This window comes from Anneissia japonica, unplaced genomic scaffold (assembly GCF_011630105.1).
Source record: "Anneissia japonica isolate Jap-2015-1 unplaced genomic scaffold, ASM1163010v1 scaffold288284_len1145801_cov181, whole genome shotgun sequence".
In the NCBI taxonomy this organism is placed as follows: domain Eukaryota; kingdom Metazoa; phylum Echinodermata; class Crinoidea; order Comatulida; family Comatulidae; genus Anneissia; species Anneissia japonica.
The window spans coordinates 544,988-565,681 of record NW_022712730.1 but is presented as its reverse complement, the minus strand read 5'-3'; the positions used below and the strand labels follow the sequence as shown (position 1 = coordinate 565,681).

Here is a 20,694-nt window from a genome sequence, read left to right as displayed (position 1 = left end):
TAGATTCTACGAGAACGCCCTCTATACCCGAACCATGGCGAATATGGGGAATCCCCTATAGAAGTACTAATGACGTCAGAGTTGTAGCTACTCCAGATGTATTTAACTGTACACTGCAATTGAGCTTTTATAACATTAGAATTACAACGTTTTTATCATAATCGCCAATTAACGGTCGTCTGAATAATACCATTCAGTATATACCTAAAAAAAAAAAAAAAAATGTTTTGTAGCGAAATAGCTTAATTGAATGTTGTCATGATCTAGTTTCATAATAGCTCTCCCTGTTTTGAGGCAGCGTCACAGTCTTTGCAGCTCACGGTAGCAGAGCCGTGGGAACAGGGTGGAAACTACTGGAGCTCAGCATGTTGCCGAACGGAGTGCCTGTGTGCATCCAGGGTGACAGTGATGCTGTTCTCGTTATCGGGGCTAGTACTCAATCTGAAATACCGTAATTGACGATCCTGGTAATTTATTTTTCAAATTAATACAGTAATTCAATAAATTAAATTTCGAGATTTGGGTACTAGTTTTGGCTTTGAAATGCACTGTTGTGTCGATACGTCATGAGCATCTTTCCAGATTGATACCGGCGCAAAACAAATAATAATTATACTTAATATTAATTATTATTATTAATAATGGGACCTGTATATCTGTGATTTATTGAATAAATGATTATAATTCTAATAAATATTATTTCTATGGTGATGTTTACATTACTATGCATTTGGGAAATTGAATTGTATATATATATTTCTAATAAATATTATTTCTGTGGTGGTGTTTTCTATACCAATTTTGCATTACAATGCATTTTAGAATTATGTAAAATAAATGAAACTTGTTGATAAAGAGTGTCACTACATTGTTATTTATTACAGTATATCCTTTCTTAGCAAATAAGGCGATTCACAATTTGAAAACTGTACATGCCCGTATCAGGGTTAGTCAACATAAACAAACACATACACACAACAGGTTTATGTCAATTGACCTTGAATCCGCAGTTCAAACTTAGAATTGCCTTACCTATTCGTTATGCCAAGTGTTTCGTGATTACATATAGAAGCCATCAGACTTAGAACAAAAGCTAATTTATTCAGAAAAACTAAAACTAAATCCTTCCAGAGCCACTAGAGGCTCAATGGGCTGGAGCTTATCCCCAGTTTTCGTAGTGTAAAGCGGATGAGAGTTGTACTCCCCATGGACGGGACACTAGTCCGTCGCAGGTTAGTCCCCAGCAGTTTGCTGGTATCCATTGATACAGCTGGGTGGACTGAAGCAATGTAGCTAAAGTGCCTTGACTAAGGATACAAGCTGATCTGCACAGCGGAGACTCAAAACCCCGACCTTACGATTGAAAGTCCGAACTGCAACTGCTGCACCAAACTGCCATCCAATATATTCAGAACCAAACATTTTCTTAGACTTCATCAGACTGAAAAAAAAATTCCAAATACCTCCTTGTTTTGTGATAATTTTACCAACGTATTGCAAAACCATAAACCCTCAAAATTCAAAATTGCCATCACTAGGTATGTAAGCCTACCGTTCATAGGCCTATATTTGAGAAAATGCTAAGCATTTTTATGATGAATAGATTCCCCTTTTCAACACATCATTTGTATGTAATAAATGCTCCAATCATTTCAATACTTGGAGTATGTATTATACTTTCTTAGTTGACTCCATGAAATATGGGACGAACAACTGACAAAGAATACATCAAACAACCAAGTTCTACACAACAGTTTTTCACAAAGCATGATATTCATAATCAATAATCCATATCATATACAAGTCTATTAACACACAATAGTATAATAAAATCCACAAAAATCTTAATGTAAGTATAGTATATATATCATACTCTATAGATTACAAACACTTTATAATGGAATTAAATCACAAAACTCACAATTACTAACTAATTATCCATTATATCGGCAGAAATAGTACTTGATGTTATGGAATGTCAAAGTATCAAGTAAATTATTGCACACAAAATCAATATAAGTACAAAGAGTCTGCAATATTTTGAGTACCTCAATGTCACAGTAAACCATTAAAATATTTTAAATTGTTGAACGAAAACAAAGTTTCACATTTTTTGAAAGTATCAATTGGACCAATATGCCATATCGTAGCTTCAACTAGGCATGTCAGTGTTGAAAGTGAAGATATACAAACCACATGGCATAGGGCCTATGTTTATCTGATCTAAATGTCGTCCTCTTGTAAATGTGAGTTACACACTTTTATGTATGAAAGAAGTCTTAATAGCACTAATGTCATTGATAATATAGTTTTTATCTTAGGAATAAATATATTGATAAATAACAATTTAAGTAACATAAATATCAGCACATCAATTAATGGTTAAATAACAGAAAGTATAATAATACATAGATTACATAAATTTTTCTGATGACAGTCAGAGCATTCCATCAAAACACTGAGACAACCAACCAGTGGTTTAACCTCACAAACCATACTTCTATTTTACAGGTGGTTTACCAAAAGTTTAATGATTTTGTTAATAATACTCGCCATGCAAACCTTCAAAAAATATTTTGTTGAGCTCTACGGGGAGCAACCGCACAAGAGCGTTGAAGCTGGGCACTCACTACATTGTGCATTGACAACGTGACACTGTCTGCTGATTGTTAATGGCAGTCTGAACGGATCGTCATTGAAAAGGATCCGTTGTGCGTGCATCGTGGCGTTGTGTTCTCCATAGAATCCACAGTGAGTGTCTGGCTTAAAAAGCTAAGAACGCAATTATATCAAGCAATCAAAACTCATCAATGGCCATACTTTCTCCAAAAGATGCAGGGACTCCAACATCGTTCCCACTGGTCTTACAAAATTCATCGACGATTACCATCTTTATTTAAGACCAACAGAAGTCATCTTTTATCATTCTCCTGATGATGGTCAGAGCAATCTCACAGGGGGGGGGGGGGGTAGGGGGCAAGGTCCGCGACGAGGGGATGATGCCCTCGACGAGGGGTCAGATTCCCCAGACGAAAGCAATGTGGGCGTGGTCGAGCTTCGATTAAAAGGTTTTGAAAGTGGTCCAGGGGGCAAAGGCCCTGAAAATTGTAACAATTTAGGGGTTTCAAAGGCTTATTAAATCCATTTTAGAGACTATTAATATGTAGAAAATAAATATAATTTTTTTTTCTCCCCGACGAATTGTGCTTTTTCACCCCGACGGCGGGGCCAGCACTACCTGACATGGGGGTGCCCCCCACTGGCGCCACACCTGACATATCCTAAAATTATTTAGGAACTCCAAAAGCATATTTTTGGGGATTCATTTTACGTAATTATATAATAAATTCTGTGCTGTACAGCAAAATATAATATGTGATAAAGATAACTCAATTATGCACCACTGACTGACCAGTTGTGGACTGGACAAACTATTATTCTAGCAAACAAATCTGGTTGCAACTGTTTCTGAATTTCATCAACTTCCAGTTGGTGGTCTAGTTGGTCACTTAAGTGCTTGCAACTGACCAGTTGTGGACTGGACAAACTATTATTCTAGAAACAAATCTGGTTGCAACTGTCTCTGGATTTTATCAACTTCCAGTTGGTGGTCTAGTCGATCACTTAAGTGCTTGAAACTGACCAGTTGCTATCTAGAGTGGACTGGTCAATGCTATCATTCTGCATCTTCATTGCAAACCTCCGATTATTTACAGACTGCAAGAGAAAAAAATTGAACGATTACAATAGTAAATTTATTTCTTGCAATGTTTATCAAAGCCAAATTTCATCTTCTTCATTATTAACATCATCCCAATCAACCTCTATATAGTAAATAATTTGGACACTTTTTTGTAATTGAATGATATACTGTACATATAAATCAATATTTTTATATATCTATACATTTATCCTTCTTTTTCTTATTATTTTAATTATATTTAAAAATTTAATTCAAGTTGCCAATTGTAAATAGTCAAGGGGTCTCAAGTCTCCCACAAGTTGCGGAAGTCTCCCTGAAATCGGGACGACCTCCCGCACTCTCGCAAACAAGCAAGAATCTCCCAGAAAATAACCCATCTCCTGGAAATGCATAATATTTGCATGTTTTTTACTACTTCATTATCGATTGTCTGGTGGAAGTCAGTGTTAATAGCAGTCACCATAAGCAGCAAAAATAAAATTAAACATGTTTAAAAAGTACATTTGTATTTTTAAGCATATCTCCCAGAAAGGACTTTCTCCAGCTTGGCACCCTTCAGAGTTGCAGGATATTTCAATGACAATAAAGAATTGAATTAGTTATAATATTATAAATTTTGCATCTTCATGCAAATCATTAATTATTTTTGAAAGACATATATTTCAGTACCTGTCTTAAGACTTCTGCAATTGATGTGAACTTCTGCTTGGTGATGTTGCTGAGGTTTTTAAGTTGGCTCGGGTGTGGACCCTGCGTTGTGGACTTCAGCATCAGTTTCTGATCAGCAAGCTCTGAAGCCGGTACAGCAAATGGCTTTGAATTTTGGGAGCTTTTTACACATTTTGACACCCCTTGGGCTGGATGGACAGGTCTTGGTTCACTAATTCTTTTTGTTTGTTCTTCGATGAATCTTGCCAAGTTTACTAACGGTGGAGGGGGTGGTGCTCTATCAGTTGTTGTCATAGTTTGATTTCCTGAAATGGCTGGTTCTGCCATTATGTCACGTCCATCTGCCAATGAGTGATCCTGTTTAATCAGCTCATCATGTGACTGCAATGATAGTTCATTTAGTTGTGGCACTGGGATGTCCACTGATTGGTTGATTAAGTTTATAATGGATCTTGCTGAATTGGGATCTTCCATTACTTCATGGGGGATACCTGCTGATGACAATAGAGATCGCCACTCTAAAGGGATTTGTAAACCCTCCAATGAGATCAGAATTTCCTGAGAACAAAAAATAAAAAAGTACATACTGAAAATAGAACATACTCTTTTACAAATATACAGTAGTAGTAAACAATGGGAAATGGAATTCTCTGATGTAAGCTTATTCAAACGTGCAAGTCTGATTTAGAAAATTGTCATTTCATGATTTCATAAGGGCTGCAGAGCAGGATAACTGGAAACGTAAGACGTTCCTTCTCTCTGTTAGTCTTAGGAGTTGCCAATTAGGAATTGTGGATTGGGCAAGCAAAGGCACTCTTTAAGCCTCCCCTCCAGGGTTATGGTTATCATTACTATTATTATTTTGATTTGTAGTTAAAGCCCCATTGATTGGCCATGCGGTTAAGTCAGGGGAACCGTAACCTTTAGCTCTTATATCGCCGCTGGTTTGAACGGCTCACTCGCCAATGGTTCTGGTGGTACAACAAGTCTTCTCGGATAAGGACCCGTAAGCCCAGGGTACGCATTTGGCTTGTGTGCAACTTAAAGAACCCAGTACATCATTCGAGAAGATTAGGGGGTTACCCCGGTGTACTGGTCCATTGAGTCCCCTGTTGTTAAATGGATATGCCATGTAGGACAGTGAATAAGTTCACTTATTGGCATATCCTCGTGCTCTTAAGTTCGACTATATTTAGTGGATGCGATTTAACCTCTGAATTTGCCTAGTAATGAAGAAGTTGTCGAGAAATTGGTAATTCCCTATAAGATATAGCTTCCACTTCTAATTTTTTTTTCTCCTTTAGCGTAAAACTAACATTTATTTATGGTTTATCATAATTTAAGTAATGCATATGCATTCTTTCTGGAAAATTATTTTTAGTGCAGTTTAACCGGGAATGGGGCTTCAGATTACCGAAGGTTTATTAATCTCTGCATATCCACTATCATTATTATTATTATTGTTGTTGTTGTTGTTGTTGTTGTTGTTGTTGTTGTTGTTGTTATTGTTATTATTATTATTATTATTATTATTATTATTATTATTATCATCATTATCATTATTATTATTATTATTATTACTATTATTATTATTATTATTATATAATCTGCCTAAATTCTTCTAAAAATGCTATTATTTATTTTGTCATTGCATACATAAATGTTTTAGATGATTATAAGTCTATTAGTTCTCACAGTAAATTTTCATTCCAAGTTTCAAACTGACATATACCTCATGCTCCATACTCTGCAATATATTTCCAACTGTACAACATACAAATGAAATCCCATTTAATTGTGTCAAGACAGACACATTTTTAAACAAACACTGACCTTGAATGAGGGTCGCTGGTTAGGCTTTTGTTTCCAGCATCTGTTAATCAGACCCTTCAATGGGTCTGGGCAATATTCTGGTATTTCTGGTCTCTTACTGTTGCGTATACATTCCAGAATCTGTCACAGATAAAGATGTGTTAAACAAAGTCCATCACAATCTCATATTAAAGCTTAAATGCTTGTTATTGTTGCTGGATTTCCTGGGAGGCAAGGGAAGAGATGGTATTAACCCCTTAGATTCACTAATATTAGTTGAGCGGCTCAACCCAGCCCGTGATTAATACAGTGATTAAACCTAGTGATGATGTATGTTAGGAGCACACACTGTTAGGTACCTTTTATCATTAGTATGATTTAAACTAGTGATAATACAGTACATGTTAGGGGCACAAATGTTTGGGTCCCTCCTAGCGTTAGTATAGAGGCTTATCATAGCAATAATATATATCTGGGGTACACATTACTGTTGCCCTGTACAAAATGTCATGCAATACCTGAAATACACCGACTCCTTTATATGGTGTTTCCCTAGTAAGCATCTCCCAAAGTATAACACCAAAGCTGTACACATCAGCCTAGAGTAAATAAAACCACATGGCATTCATAATCAATAGATATACTCTCAGTGACAAAGTCTGAAGAAAAAAAACCAGAGCTCTAACATTCAAATTAAATAATGAATCACTCAATGGAAAAACAAATCTTGAGTGGTACTTCTAACTTCAAGTTTTAGTTAAAATACCCCTCTAAAAATAATAGTATAGTCTGTTAATTTTATTATAATATTAGATTTTTCTGAGTTTTTCTATGAAATTTCTGACACTTAAAACAAATTAATACTATCTATGAGCCTGGTTATTAGACAGGAAGCTACTTTTAACAAAGCTGATTATGTTTATTGAAGGCCTCTAATATCAGGCTCAACTGTTGCGTTACTGACCTTTATAGACAGTTCACCAAAGGCTGGATCAAGAAGCTCTGGTGCCATCCATGCAGGTGTGCCTCGAAGACCACTTAACTCTTCTGCATCATGCCTAAATGCAAGACAAAATGAACACAGTGATTTCTATGTCACTATGAAGTTTAGTACCAAGAACTCCAACACTACGTTCTATTCAGACTATAAAGTTTCATGTGACAATTACCATGATTTGTCAACACATGGGCATGATGTCATATTACATCCATATATGGGCATGATGTCATATTACATCCATATATGTGCATGATGTCATATTACATCCATATATGGGCATGATGTCATATTACATCCATATATGGGCATGATGTCATATTACATCCATATATGTGCAAATTACAGGGTTTTGTCCCATTAACCTGAATAGTGTAGACAGAGCCTTAGAATTTGTGTGTTCTTGTCCCAGGAAAGTATTTGGTGGTTGGAAGACGACCACATCATTACTTCCCCATCAGAGTACAGAAAGTCACTTCTCACAAATCTTGAATTAGAGATAATGACCAAAATATGTTGCATTGTCAAAATTCTTAAAATCTATATTACTGCATTAAACTTACCTTAGTATATCTACACATCATGCTGTTATTTTTCCCCCATTTTCGACGTTAAAACAAAATTTTCTTAACGATTTGATATATGTCTGAAATTATATTTACTTAGAAGGCTGATTTCTCAAATACTGTTTTTTAAACAGCTGTATGTTTTAACTCCTTTAACTTCATGACGATGTGTCAGATTTTAATGATTCTTATACAATTTTTAAACTTTAATTTTACAGTTTAATCCTGTATTAATAACTAAAAATTGATTTTTTTTTTTTTTGGTGAGGAGTAAATGATTTGGCTTGTCTTTGCCAAACTAACATTTTGAACCATCTGAGGCCATTACACTAAATTAATACTTCAAACTAACCTCCCACAACAATGATGAAAAACATGAAAGATCCCATAACTTACTTAAGTTTTGAGAAGCCAAAATCAGCTATCTTTGCCCGTCCATAGGCGTTAAGAAGAATGTTGAGAGACTTCAGATCAAGGTGAAGAACCGGTGGCTTATGGCGGTGTAAGTAAGTCATACCGAGTGCAATATCCTTGCTAATCCGGTAGTATGACACATGGTCTAACCTGGGTCTAGAAGAAAATGAAAGGTAAAAATGTTGATAATTTAAAATATAAAAAATCCCAGCTGCTATTCTTGATTTTAGATAGAAGACAGTTTACTGAATTCCTGTTTACTATGGTAGTGCATATCTTTCCCTGTGTACTTTTGAGACTTGTGAGCATTTAAAAAAATAGGAACACTGCATATAGCAAAATTACAGCTCCATTTACACAGTGTATATTACTATAGACTATCTCTACAGGCTTTAAATTATTACCACATACCATTAGATTAAACACCTACAGGACACATCCTCACCTTTCAGGGAATCAACATTTCATAAGCGGCTAGAATAAGCACTTGGTATTGGATAATACCAGTTACTTATACCATGGAGGTATTATTGAGAAGGAGATCACTCGGCAAATCTACGCACACGCAGCGCTATGCAAATGAACCAAGATCAAAGTTGCCGCAGCGCGTAAAGAACGTTTGCGCGATGCCTTTGAAGTCCATGTGTTCCCCGCCATCAAATTTTCAGCAGGCTTAGTTGACCAAAAAATTGAACATGATGAAATGGAGAGCACCTTCTTTTCTCAATGCGCACTACATACTGTCAATCACTATGGCTATTTTGAAGCTGATACTTTTTTTTAAATAAAATATCAAACATATTAATATTTTCTACCAAGAAAAGTTTTGAATTTAATGGAACATTTACATGACCTATAAAAGTATAGTATATTTCAACTTCAATTTTCATAAATTGGCCAAAATTCGCCCATTTCTAATTTTAACAGATATTAATTAATAAATGGTTAAGGATTATAATAAACTAAGTCATTTTAGGGTTAACGAGGGTTAACTATTCGAAAAATGAATCCAAAATCTGAGTATTTTTCAGTTTTACGCTGACTTAGCTTTATAGTCGAACCAGTAAATCTTTAGACACAATTATAATGAACACAGAAGTAATTTTAACATCAATATTTTACGGAATCCGTTCCTGAAATATACAAATAATAACATACCAAAAGCCCAAAAAAATCTAATCAGGGGAACATTGTTCATTATAAAGATATTTAATGGGTTAAAATCAAACGTTTTATTGCACAACTGCTCTGCTGGAAGCGTATAAATGCATGTCGTTGCCAAGTTGTTGATAATGAAAAAATGTGAATTATAGGGTAATACGCCCACGCGCGATCCAAAAGCGGGGAACACATAGGCTTGTCGCGTCAAAGGGATCTGTTGCCGAGTGATCTCCTTCTCAATAATACCTCCATGCTTATACTGTACTCTTGGGTAAAGAGAAGCAATATGGGTAAAGTGCCATGCTCAAGTCTACAAACGAAATGTACAGCGAGAAGCAAGTAAATCCAACCTCAATGTTGATAGCTTGATCAGCAATAGCGGCGCAGGCTGCTCTCCAGATATGAAAGTGTACTGGACGGTTTCATAAGGTACAGACCATTGCCACATATATACTATACACATGAATACAGTAACAGACATATAAATCCCAGCTTTTGACCCTAAATTGGGTAGTGACCTATAGTTAAAAAACCACTGACAGCATTTAGACGGACTTACATGCTTCTGTCATGCAGGTGTTGATGCAGACTTCCAGATGCCATGTACTCCAGTACCATTATAGGTAGCTTACCGGTAGTACACACTCCTATCAACAAAACAATCCGGGGGTGACGCAGTCCATGTAAAAGGTGCACCTAAAACAGGAATGACATCAGTGCTGTAATTATCATATATAAATTATTGTTTTTACGAAAAGTAAAATTGGTAATATTAATAATACTAACAATGGTGATGAAATCAATAACAATAATAATGATAATTATATCTATCTCAATAATACTGTAACAATAATAATTCACAGTTTCTATAGTACTTGAAGTTAAAATAGTCTTAAAGACAGCTACCAATGAGGCATGCTTGTATGTACCTCTTCAGCGAAATAGTTTTTATCACTCGATGAAAGTGAATGCTTCAGTCGTTTTATGGCGACCTCTGACCCATTGAACTTTCCGTGGAAAACTTGAGAGAATGCTCCTTCTCCTATAATATCTGTAAACAAATATTTTCATAAAGAAATAAGTATAGCTCTAAAATTCAAATTTATTCAATGAGCCATTTTATAAATTTAATTTTTCTTTTTTCATTTTCAAAAGAGCAAAATCAAGAAATCTGATGAAATTCTTCAATAAAAAGTCTGGAGAAAATATTTTTCGTGTCCCCCGACCATGAAAATTTTCCCTATAAAATCCCTCTAGTTCCAATTGTAAATGGTACACTGTATACGCCATATACATAGAAAAAGCATAATGCCTCCATTTGCCTGTTGCAAGCCCTGTGAACTACAATAGACATAATTTCAATTAAACAGTCACAATTTCACTTCCATGTTTACAACAATAACCCAGCTATCATTACACATATACAGAGCCAGGGAATTCATTTATATAATAAAAAATATAAATTTATAAATAAAAACAATTTTAAGTGCTTGAGTGCTGACCTTTATCACTAAAGTTTATATCTTCTTCGGATAATTCACATGTCTTCACTGGATCACGGTGTTTGAGCCGACTAAGCTCAGACTCTAACATCCTGGAAAAGAAATAAGAATAAAAAGCATGAAAACAAAACAATTTAAGCAATCTCATGGAAGCTGCAAAAAAAGTGGTGGCATTTTCCCTCGTCGGACAGGCCTGGACACTGCTGTCGTTCAACACACTAGGTCGTCAGATCAAAAATAAATTGAAAAAAAAAAAATTTTCCTATTAAAATAACATAATTTTGATTGCCAATCTTTAATATTGTGGTGTAAAAGTACATTTTGGATCATACTAAGCAATAAAAACTCTCCCCTTGAAACCTACCAAGGCTCTGTTGCCTCTTGGTTTGGACCCATCTGTCGGACATGTGGGACCCCTTGTCGGCACATTTCTGTAACCACCGCTGCGCAAAACACAGGTTAGTGCACCATTTTTTTTGAATAGATATTTAAACTGTTTGTCCTTTCCCACAAAAACTAATGGTTTAGAACCGATTTGAAAGAAACAGTTCACAATTATGTTATATTTGCATTCCAGCTCTTTAGCTGAAACAAAAGGAAAGCAGCAACAGAAATCATCCGGTGACCAATGTTATGTAAGGATCGTCACAGTTCAATGCACACAAAGTGGCTACCTCCAACTTAGCCGACTGAGCATTACCGCCCTATGTGCAAATGCCACAGAAGTAAATATTTTCTACACCATGTGATCATATCACTTGCTATTATGACTTCAAGATCACAACCAATCACAGTATAGGAAGTTCAGGATGGTTACATTTTACATATGTAAAGCATGATGAGTAGAATTCATTTGGGTTACTGACCTGATTTCTTTCCTGTGTTGCTCTTTCTGTTTCCTCACCTCTCGCATCAGTTCAGTTCTGCTGTGCAACGTGTCTGGGCTTTTCTTCTCTTTCTTTACTTTCCCTGGTGATGTTTTTTCAGACTTGCTAGACTCTTTCACAGGCTGTGCATGTAATTCTCTTTGTATGTCTGACAGCTGTTTCTGGAGCCTAAGTATATTGCTTTCCACAGAGCTGTCTCCAATCTTGAGATTTTCTTGTAAGCCAATCACCTACAAGATAAAACATGGAGGTGGTATATAATAATGCTGATGATTTTTCTTTACGCTGATTATTATTTTTTTGAAAGTGTTTATTTAGCCGGCAGTATGCCTATTTATTTACAAAGCATTGTTGTGATGATCAGGGAGGGCGCACTCCAACCCAAACTTGAAGGATAGACAAATTTGAGTCTTAGCCGGCAAAATAAACACTTTGTTTTTTAATGATCAAAGTCCTCAAAGTGTAATTTGCTTTAACCATATGCAAAGGTAATTTATCCTCACTTGTCTATTTCTACCAAGAAGTTACAAATAAGTACAGCTTAAAAGAAGCCCAAGATTTTTTCACCACTTCTTTACCCCAGGGACCCAGTTGTCCTCAATTGCAAATTGACCCTGTTAAACAGCTTTACCCACTGAAAGTAATTGTAAAGCCATCACTGTTTTGTGTGAATTACTGTTTCTGGCCAAATATCGATATTGCTGTAAATATTGAACTTTCATTCTCAGGACATTTGAAATTGAAATAAAAATTTGTATGTATTTCATTATTATGTTAGGAATCATTCACAATTATCAACATTTTCGCAAGTGTACAAAACAATCTGCTAGTTGGGAGTGGCTAGAGAAATTTGTACATTTTTACAAATGTATAAAAATCTTTTGATTTAAAATAACATGCCATATTTAAGATATTATTTTTATAACCAATAATGCAACCATGGATATAAATAATACGGTATACTTTTTTATTTAAGTAACCAAGTACAATAATTTAGATGTGAGTGATGAAAAATGTTTTAGCAAAATTAACATATTTTATGTACGTTTTCAGAAAAAAAGGGAGGGGTACCGAAAGAGTACTGTATGTAGACTTTTGAACAATAAAACAATGGAATTATACAAGAATAGTTAGCTTACCTGTAGCTCTATCTTTTTCAACTGATCACCTGTTAAATGTTTAGCACTTCTTGCACTGCCATGTACATCGCCGCTGTGAATAGAGGGCTCACTACAATCACCAACTGAATACACATCTCTGCTTTGAGAATAACTTTCTGGTAGTGCAATACCTACAGATGCATATTTTAAGTCAAAAATAATAATAATAATGTTTAGTAAAATGCAAGTTATCTATCATTAACGATATATAGTCTGCATTAAAACCTGAAAATCAGCAAAAACTGCTAATAATTATGAATTCAAATTAAAAAAAAATATAAACTTGGCCTATTGGGGCATCCACTACTGTAAAAAATAGAAATTTTAAAGAAAAAAATGCTTTAAAATTTACTTTTCTCATGCTAGCTACTACCGCTTTGAAATAGCCGGTACTTATTCTTCACAATTCAATAAATATAAAGCATTCAACAAAACAAATAGATTACTGAACTTTATATATAGATAGCATAGTTCTGAAATATCTCTGTGGTACAAGTTCTTATTATTGAGATTATTATTATTACAGAGAAAACTATTCAGTTACGATTTACCTTGGGCTACTAGAGACAACTCTTTAGGCTCTGTTCTTTCAGTCAAGTCACTGATATCTTTTTCATCCTCATTTTCTTTAATCTCATGCAACATTTTCTCCTTTTCAACCAATCTTTTTTGATGTTGAGCTGCCATTTTATCTCTTTCTGTCTTTCTTTGTAATGCTTCCTTCATTTTCTTTTTCTTGATTTCTTGTTCTTGTTCCTGTTTCTCTTTTAATTTTTGGGATACTTTAGGAACTCCTGAAATGGTATAAAATGATAGATGACATAACAAAAACAAATAATTATACAATATCTGGGATAACCCTCTAAATCAAACACAGGAGTGGTTTTTAAAAAGAAGAAAATGAAATAACAAATAATTATAATTACAGTTACATAATTATCAATATTATAACAATACAATAAAATATACAACAAAATAATAAAAAATATAATTATTTACCTGTTTTTGTTGCTATGACAACAGCTCCATGTATTGATGTTGACTTTAAACTACCTCTCTCTGAACCCGTAACATTGTCCCTCTTAATCTTTTGTTGATGATTTGAAGAGCGTATATTTATTGCACTTGATGGTCTAGCCTTCTTATCTGTCACCTTATGTTGTTTCGTCACATTTGTCGCTGAATGAGTTCGAATCTTTGCCGATTTTAAAGCGTTGTTACCAGTGTCTATATCTTTTTTTGGATCTTCCACTTTCTCCAAATGATCAGTTTTTGTAAAAGTCTGTTCAAATTCCTGATTATTATTAACTTGTGGCTTGTGAATTCCTTTTAAAATATGTGACACACATGAGAGATCATTAAAACCAAGATCAATCCAGTCTTTCTCCTTCATGGCATCAAGTTTTTCTGGCATGAGGTTGTTGGTTGTGATGACTTCTATCAGATTTTGATAACAGTCTTCATCTTGTATTTTAAACTGTTCCAACCAGTCTATCACTTCTGGAGCTGGTTCATTTATTGAATCCGTATTATGTGATTGTCCAATTAAACCACTTCCCTTTTTTTCACCAACCAACCCTGTGTCCCCTCTTTTAGGGGCTTCAGTCGCATGATATAGTATATCGATGTCTTTGGTAAATGTTGAAAAATCATGATTTGGAGATTCACAAGAAATACTTGTTATTTCACTATCTATAGACTTCTCTCTTGTTTTTGATGTCAAATTGATTCTGGACTTTCTTGCTGTTGCAGATTTTGATCTGCTAATATTTGTACTTTGTAATTGTTGTGAACTTTTATTTTCTTTCTTGAAAATATCTGGATCCTTTTTCTTCTTCATTTCGAGTTTGACTTTAGAACTTGCTTTCGCGAGAACCTTAACCTTCAAAGCTGCTATTTTTTCTTCTGTTGTCTCGTGACAAGATTCGCTCATCACGTGGGCAGGATCATCACCAGGTCCTCTCGCCACGTTTGCAGAATCGTCACCAGATACTCTCACCACGTTGGTAGTATCAACTGAGTCTGAGTGACGGTTAGTGCCTTCATGTATCCCATCATGCAATTCGTTCTTAGGAGTGTCATCAATATTAAAAGAAACTCTTCTGGATTGCATTCTCTTCCATTCTCCACGCTTTTCGGCAGTAGATTTCAACTGCGATTGTTTTTCGCCAACTTTCAATTTACTTCTATCATCAAATTGCCTGTTTTTAGTACGTGGTATAGTAGCCTCTGGTGAATTTTTTACTTCTTTTACTTTCAATTTATTGCTCTTGTCTACAATAGATTTTCTGGATTTGAACCCAGATAATGGTCCTTTTCCTCCAGCACCCCATATTGATGATCTAAAAAAAAAATTAAACATATGAAATATAATAAGGTACCTCCATTTTGTCATAATCTCTATTCACATAATTTATGGGAGGTAAATAAAGATAATAACTGACAATATAATGTTAATGTTGGTTATAATGATGATAAAGATAACAATGATGGTGATGTTGGTACTGTTAATGATGACAATAACATGACGATAATCGATAATGATGAGGAAATCACTTACGTTGCACGTTGAGCTGTATTACTTCCATTCTTGTGAACTGCAAGAACATGTTGAATTTCATCGATGTCTTGGGCCAATTTCTCATTTTCTCTTTCTAATTCACTGAAGCTGATTTTAAAAAGATAAAAATTACAGGGCAATTAATAACAATTTTTTGGTTAATAAATAACATAATGACCCATGTGGACAACTATGCTAGGGATTTTTACAGGCCTACTGAGCCCAGAGCATATACTACATCTCTCTCAGAGACATACACGTTTCAATAAGACCAACAAAAAAAAAAATATTGATTTCCTGGTGCCCTACCCAATGGAGAAGCATCCTACTGGAAAATCAGTTTCTACTAAACTTAATATACCATATTAATTTTAATAAACCCTCTACTTTGAATAAACGCCTCCCACTCTTCAAATAAACACCCCCTCCAGAGCCTCATTTGGATGAAATGCCTCCCGCAAATAATGCCTCAAGGCATTTACTTTTTTCCATGAATAAGATAAGAGTCCCCTAAATGACTGCAGACAAAAGGAAGTGCCAACATCTCGCCCGGCCCTCCCTAAATTGTTTAAAATTTTTTTTAAATGGCGATATAAAGAAAATTATATTCAAATTTTAAGTCTGACAGTGCAATTTCTAGCGATCTATATGGTGGGGCTGAGGTGGTACACATCCTCCATATGTTTAAGTACCTCCCTGGGCCCTCTCTATTTTACATTTCTGGATTCGCCTGAATATAACAGTGTTAGCTGCTTCTTGACCCTGGTTCAAAATCGGCCAGCGTCAGGTGGTGCTGCAGTATTGTGAAAAAATAAAATATATGAAATGTAAGCCACCCTCCTTTTAATATGATTTACTGAGTGACCCTTGCTTTTATTAAAAATAACTTTACAACCTAGGACCAAACTATTATATTATCTAAATATTAATGAAGCTTGGAAATAATGGAAAAACAATGTGATTTAATCAGCAGAGGACACTATTGGTCATAGAACAAGACATAACCATTGCAAACCATGCTTTGACATGGAAGTAGAAGAAAGTATTTAAATTTTAAGAGGCATGCAAATATTACGCCCCTTTTTCCCCCAGTTTTTAAATATTAAAAAATCTGTATCTCATTCACCTTTTCCCAGTTTTTTGTCAAACAACTTTTTTCTGTCTTAGAAAACATATAAAAACATTTTTTTCCTCCAGAGCCTGACTTTAATAATTTTATGCTTTTTACCAATTTTTTTAGATTTACACCCTAGTGTAAGTTGTTTTTAAACTTTCTTTTTGCTTTGCTATATGTTTAATTGTTCTTGGGTATACCATCTAAGTGATGGGTGCCACTAAAACTGAACCCAATAAATTAAGATATGTAAAATAGTCAACTTCAAACAGGTTTTTCTTAAACCTTAGATTTTTTTTTTGCAACATGAAAGCACTACATATTGAATAGCATCACTATAGCATTATGCGTTTATTTATTATCATTACAATTTTAACCAGAAAAAAAAAAAACACACTTACAAATCGGAAAATATTAATTCTGTTACCCAAATTCTGTCCGGTGTTACCCGAAAACAAACTTGATGTTGAATTTTTACCAGTGTTCCAAATTATTTTCTTGTATACAAATTGTGTTCAGGCTGATTTCTTTTTTATTTTTTTAGTTAGTCTGTTTTATAGAAATTAACGCCTCGTATAAACCTCTCAATTCTGTCTTTTATTACATAAAATAACAGAAATTTTCTGGGGCCAATCATCGGCACCTAGGCCCCATTGGGAGTCCTTGGTAGCCTTCTGTCCCCAGCCTAATTGTTCACTCGCAAGGCTTGACCATCCCCTAAAATGTTACCCTGGCTGCGCCCTTGCTTTATAATAGTAAATAACTTAAAAAAACATTCAGTAAAATTAAGATAACGACAGTTAATCAAATTCGTAAGAAATAACAAATTAATAAATAAATAATAATACAATATATTAAATCGTAAAAATGATGAATTTTGATCTTAAATTTAAGTTCCTTGAATAGGGCTAAAATCAGCAATCAATACCCTTCAAGGAAATGTTTGAAAGCATTGTGTTATATATTTCCTTGAGCTGATTTGCAGAACTTCCAAAACATCAAGGAAGAGTGAATTCCAATGTGTTGCACCTTAATAACCAATAAATTTCCCTACTTTGGACTGTATAGCTAAATTAAACATAGGCCTATTAGGCCCCATAAAAAAAATTATTAGTTTATCATCCTATCAAGACCAAAAAACTGATGAGGGAGGGAGGTTTTTTATTTATTTATTTTTTTTGGGGGGGGGGGTGAAGTGTCCCATCGCTGTTCGCCAGTGTGATTGGTTTAAAAACACAAAAGCCAAGAATAAAGTGAAGTCGGATTAACAAGAACACATGTACTTTTATTAAATATGATATTATAGAGAGAGCAAAGCTGCGCGCGAAACTTCGAGATTTGTTCGCCGTTCGTCGTCAACGAACGTCATATCTCTCTTTCTTTGCTGTCTCTTATACACATCTAGATGTGTATAAGAGACAGATGTACATCACTGCAGTCAACAAAAAAGATCGAAAATCATCATTCACCAGCCTTAAAATTTGTTTTTGACGAACAAACGATCGTTTTTTCAATGAAAAAAATCTAGTAAAAAAAAAAAAAAAAAAAAAAAATCGCGATTTCGTCAAAAGAGGTGCGCGCGGGGATGATAAACTAATCATTTTTTTTATGGGGCCTAATACAATTGTATGCTGAATATTTGCCTAGAGTATAATAGACAAAGAATATTTTCTTTCTCTATGCCACTTAGGTAGTGGTACTACTACTAATTCCTAGTGGGCTACTACTACTTCTAGGCTGCTACTACTACTAGGCTACTACTACTACTACTAGGCTTACAGGCCTAGTCTAGTAGTAGTATGTAGTAGTAGTAGTAGTACTAGTGGCCCCCACCCCCTACTAGCCTAGCTAGGATCTAGGTTAAAAAAGCTTTCTAGGTCTTTTTGCGCAGGCCCTACATTTACAGACTGCAGTTCCGAATGGTCAGGATCCAAACGCCTAGACTAGAATAGGCCTCAACCACGCTCTATGCCCTAGGCCTGGCCCCTCTACCTAACCTACTTCGGCCGCCAGCACATCACTGACAGACACCTCCTCCTAGGCCTACTTCTACTACTAGTTAGTACTACAGTACTAGGCTAGCCTAGTAGTAGGCCTAGGCTATTTTTTATTTACTAACTGCTACTACTAGCATTATATTCCGATAAACTTCGATAACATACTTAATCTTGCAATTCATATTAATAAAATGACATAACAGATAGTTGCTTGCAGGTAAAGTAGATGGAAAATCTCCGTGCTTTAAAGGCTAAGCCAGGCTAGGCTAGTATTTTATTGATCCATTGTTAGGTTGTTGGAAGTTCACAACTCGACCCACTATTGCGCATGCGCAATGACAAGAATTCAAAACAAAATTACACGCACAAAATTCACATCTCCGATTATATATCATCGAAACTACAGGAGGGTCCTCAAACTTCCAGCGAATGCTATTTCAAGAGAAAAAGGATCCAGTTTTGCGAACATTTTACGAATTTCCTATTTTGTCCGAACAACTATTTTTTCTCCCTCTTCATATTAAATTTCTAATTTTATTTAGCTTTTTTATTATGATTTTGTTTAGTTTTACACATTTTGGACCAAAATGAATGAAATGAATTGAAAATTTGACGTAATCTTTTGTATCAAATTAAACTGGTAATATTAAAATCTCTGCATGCATCTGCATTAGGTAGTAAGTGTGGAAAGTCATGACATCTCAGTCCCTCACAGTACCAATGATGTTATGCCCTTGACACGATATGTAAATATATAAGTACGATGCAGCTGCACGATCCGAACTTTGTGCAACGTAATAGTACCTTTGTAGAATGTTAATTCTAGAAGTCTTCGTTCCTGTCCTACCTTTAATGTCCCCTTTTGTAGAGTTGATGTCTGTAAACATAGTTTAATTTCTAGACTTTCTCTTCAATATAATTCTCTTATTTTAACCTCTAATATTGACATTTTTCACAATAGTTTGTCTATATTTCGTTCTATTATTATTAATCATTTGAATAGGTGAGAACTTTGTACTCTTTCGTCTATATATTTGATATATTTAAATTTTATATATTTTACCAGCCTGTTAGTGGCGATGATTCGCGTGTGCAGTTTTGCATTTCGCCTTCTAGTAGAAACAAGGAAAGCAGCCATGGAGCCGAATAAAAAAAAAAAAAAAAAAAAAAAAAAAAAACATAGATTTTCTCAGCACCCGGATTAAAAAATCTGCCTAGGCCTGGTGGTGACAGATGGTGGTGAACGAAATTACGACTTTTAAAGTAGCAACCGTCTATGTACTGTATGTGTATAGACAAAATGGAGGAATGATGATACAGTTTTAATAACATATTTGGAACACAATCATTGTATGGATATGTTCTCTATGTGTAGCGACATGGATGATGAGGAGGCCTACATCCAGCAGTGGATTGAAAAGGCTAACAAGTAAGTAACGTAACTGTATATGCAAAATGACAGAGGAACACAAGATATTTTATTTAAGAAACGAATATTTCGTCTTGTCCATAAGAATCGGTGTAAATAGATTTTGCTGATACAGATCAGATACCGGTAATTAAAATAAACACGGCATTAAAGAAATCAGCTTTCTTTAGTGTACTTGTAAAATTCAACGTTAATCCTTGTACCACATTAATGTATGCAAGGGCTTTTGATTTCTATTTTAATGTAATACAGTACTGATTACGGGACAATATCAGCACAGTGCTTACTGTTGTTTTGTGCCAATATAATAGTTTTTGAATTCAAGGTAGATACAAAGCCTGCCTCAATCAGCGCCGCTCGTTGGATGGAGCGTCAACAACAGAGCCGTAGATAGAGAGAGTTTGGCCAACTCGGTTTCAATCACGTGACATACACCGGCCATGTTGTCACCAACGCGATAGGGTAGAAGTTAGCAGTAATATTATAGATGATTGATTAATTGATTAATAAATAATAATAATAATAATAATACAGTAATAATGATAATATTATAACTCACTAATATTACAAACAAAGTTTGGAGAATGCTGCTATTTTACTTACAAGGCCTAGCTTCTTGATTATGAATGATTAGGCATACGTTGTACAAAAATTTCTCTCAATGCAATAATTCTTCAACTTTGATTTATTGTTTAGATTACAATTTACAAATAGGCCTAGGCT

At 34.8% G+C, this 20,694-nt stretch overlaps 1 protein-coding gene across 3 annotated transcripts; it reads right to left on the bottom strand.

The window, feature by feature from the left end:
• Positions 1 to 851: 851 nt before the first annotated feature.
• On the bottom strand, positions 852 to 18,829 carry LOC117108132. 3 transcript variants are annotated; one of them, XR_004445334.1, is made up of 16 exons: positions 18,708 to 18,829; positions 15,432 to 15,539; positions 13,871 to 15,213; positions 13,423 to 13,665; positions 12,851 to 13,002; positions 11,691 to 11,941; positions 10,825 to 10,916; positions 10,252 to 10,373; positions 9,882 to 10,018; positions 8,144 to 8,317; positions 7,149 to 7,242; positions 6,703 to 6,783; positions 6,206 to 6,325; positions 4,373 to 4,930; positions 3,529 to 3,717; positions 852 to 3,403 (listed from the first exon to the last, which is right to left on the bottom strand). XR_004445334.1 is itself a non-coding variant. In XM_033250084.1 (15 exons), the coding sequence occupies exons 1-15, from the start codon at positions 18,722 to 18,724 to the stop codon at positions 3,625 to 3,627; spliced, it is 3,585 nt and encodes a 1,194-aa protein (XP_033105975.1). In that variant the 5' UTR covers positions 18,725 to 18,829; the 3' UTR covers positions 852 to 3,624. The 3 variants fall into 3 exon arrangements, 1 of the variants encoding a protein (XP_033105975.1); XR_004445333.1 differs by having other exon boundaries at positions 852 to 3,452; positions 3,568 to 3,717; XM_033250084.1 differs by having other exon boundaries at positions 852 to 3,717.
• Positions 18,830 to 20,694: the final 1,865 nt, after the last annotated feature.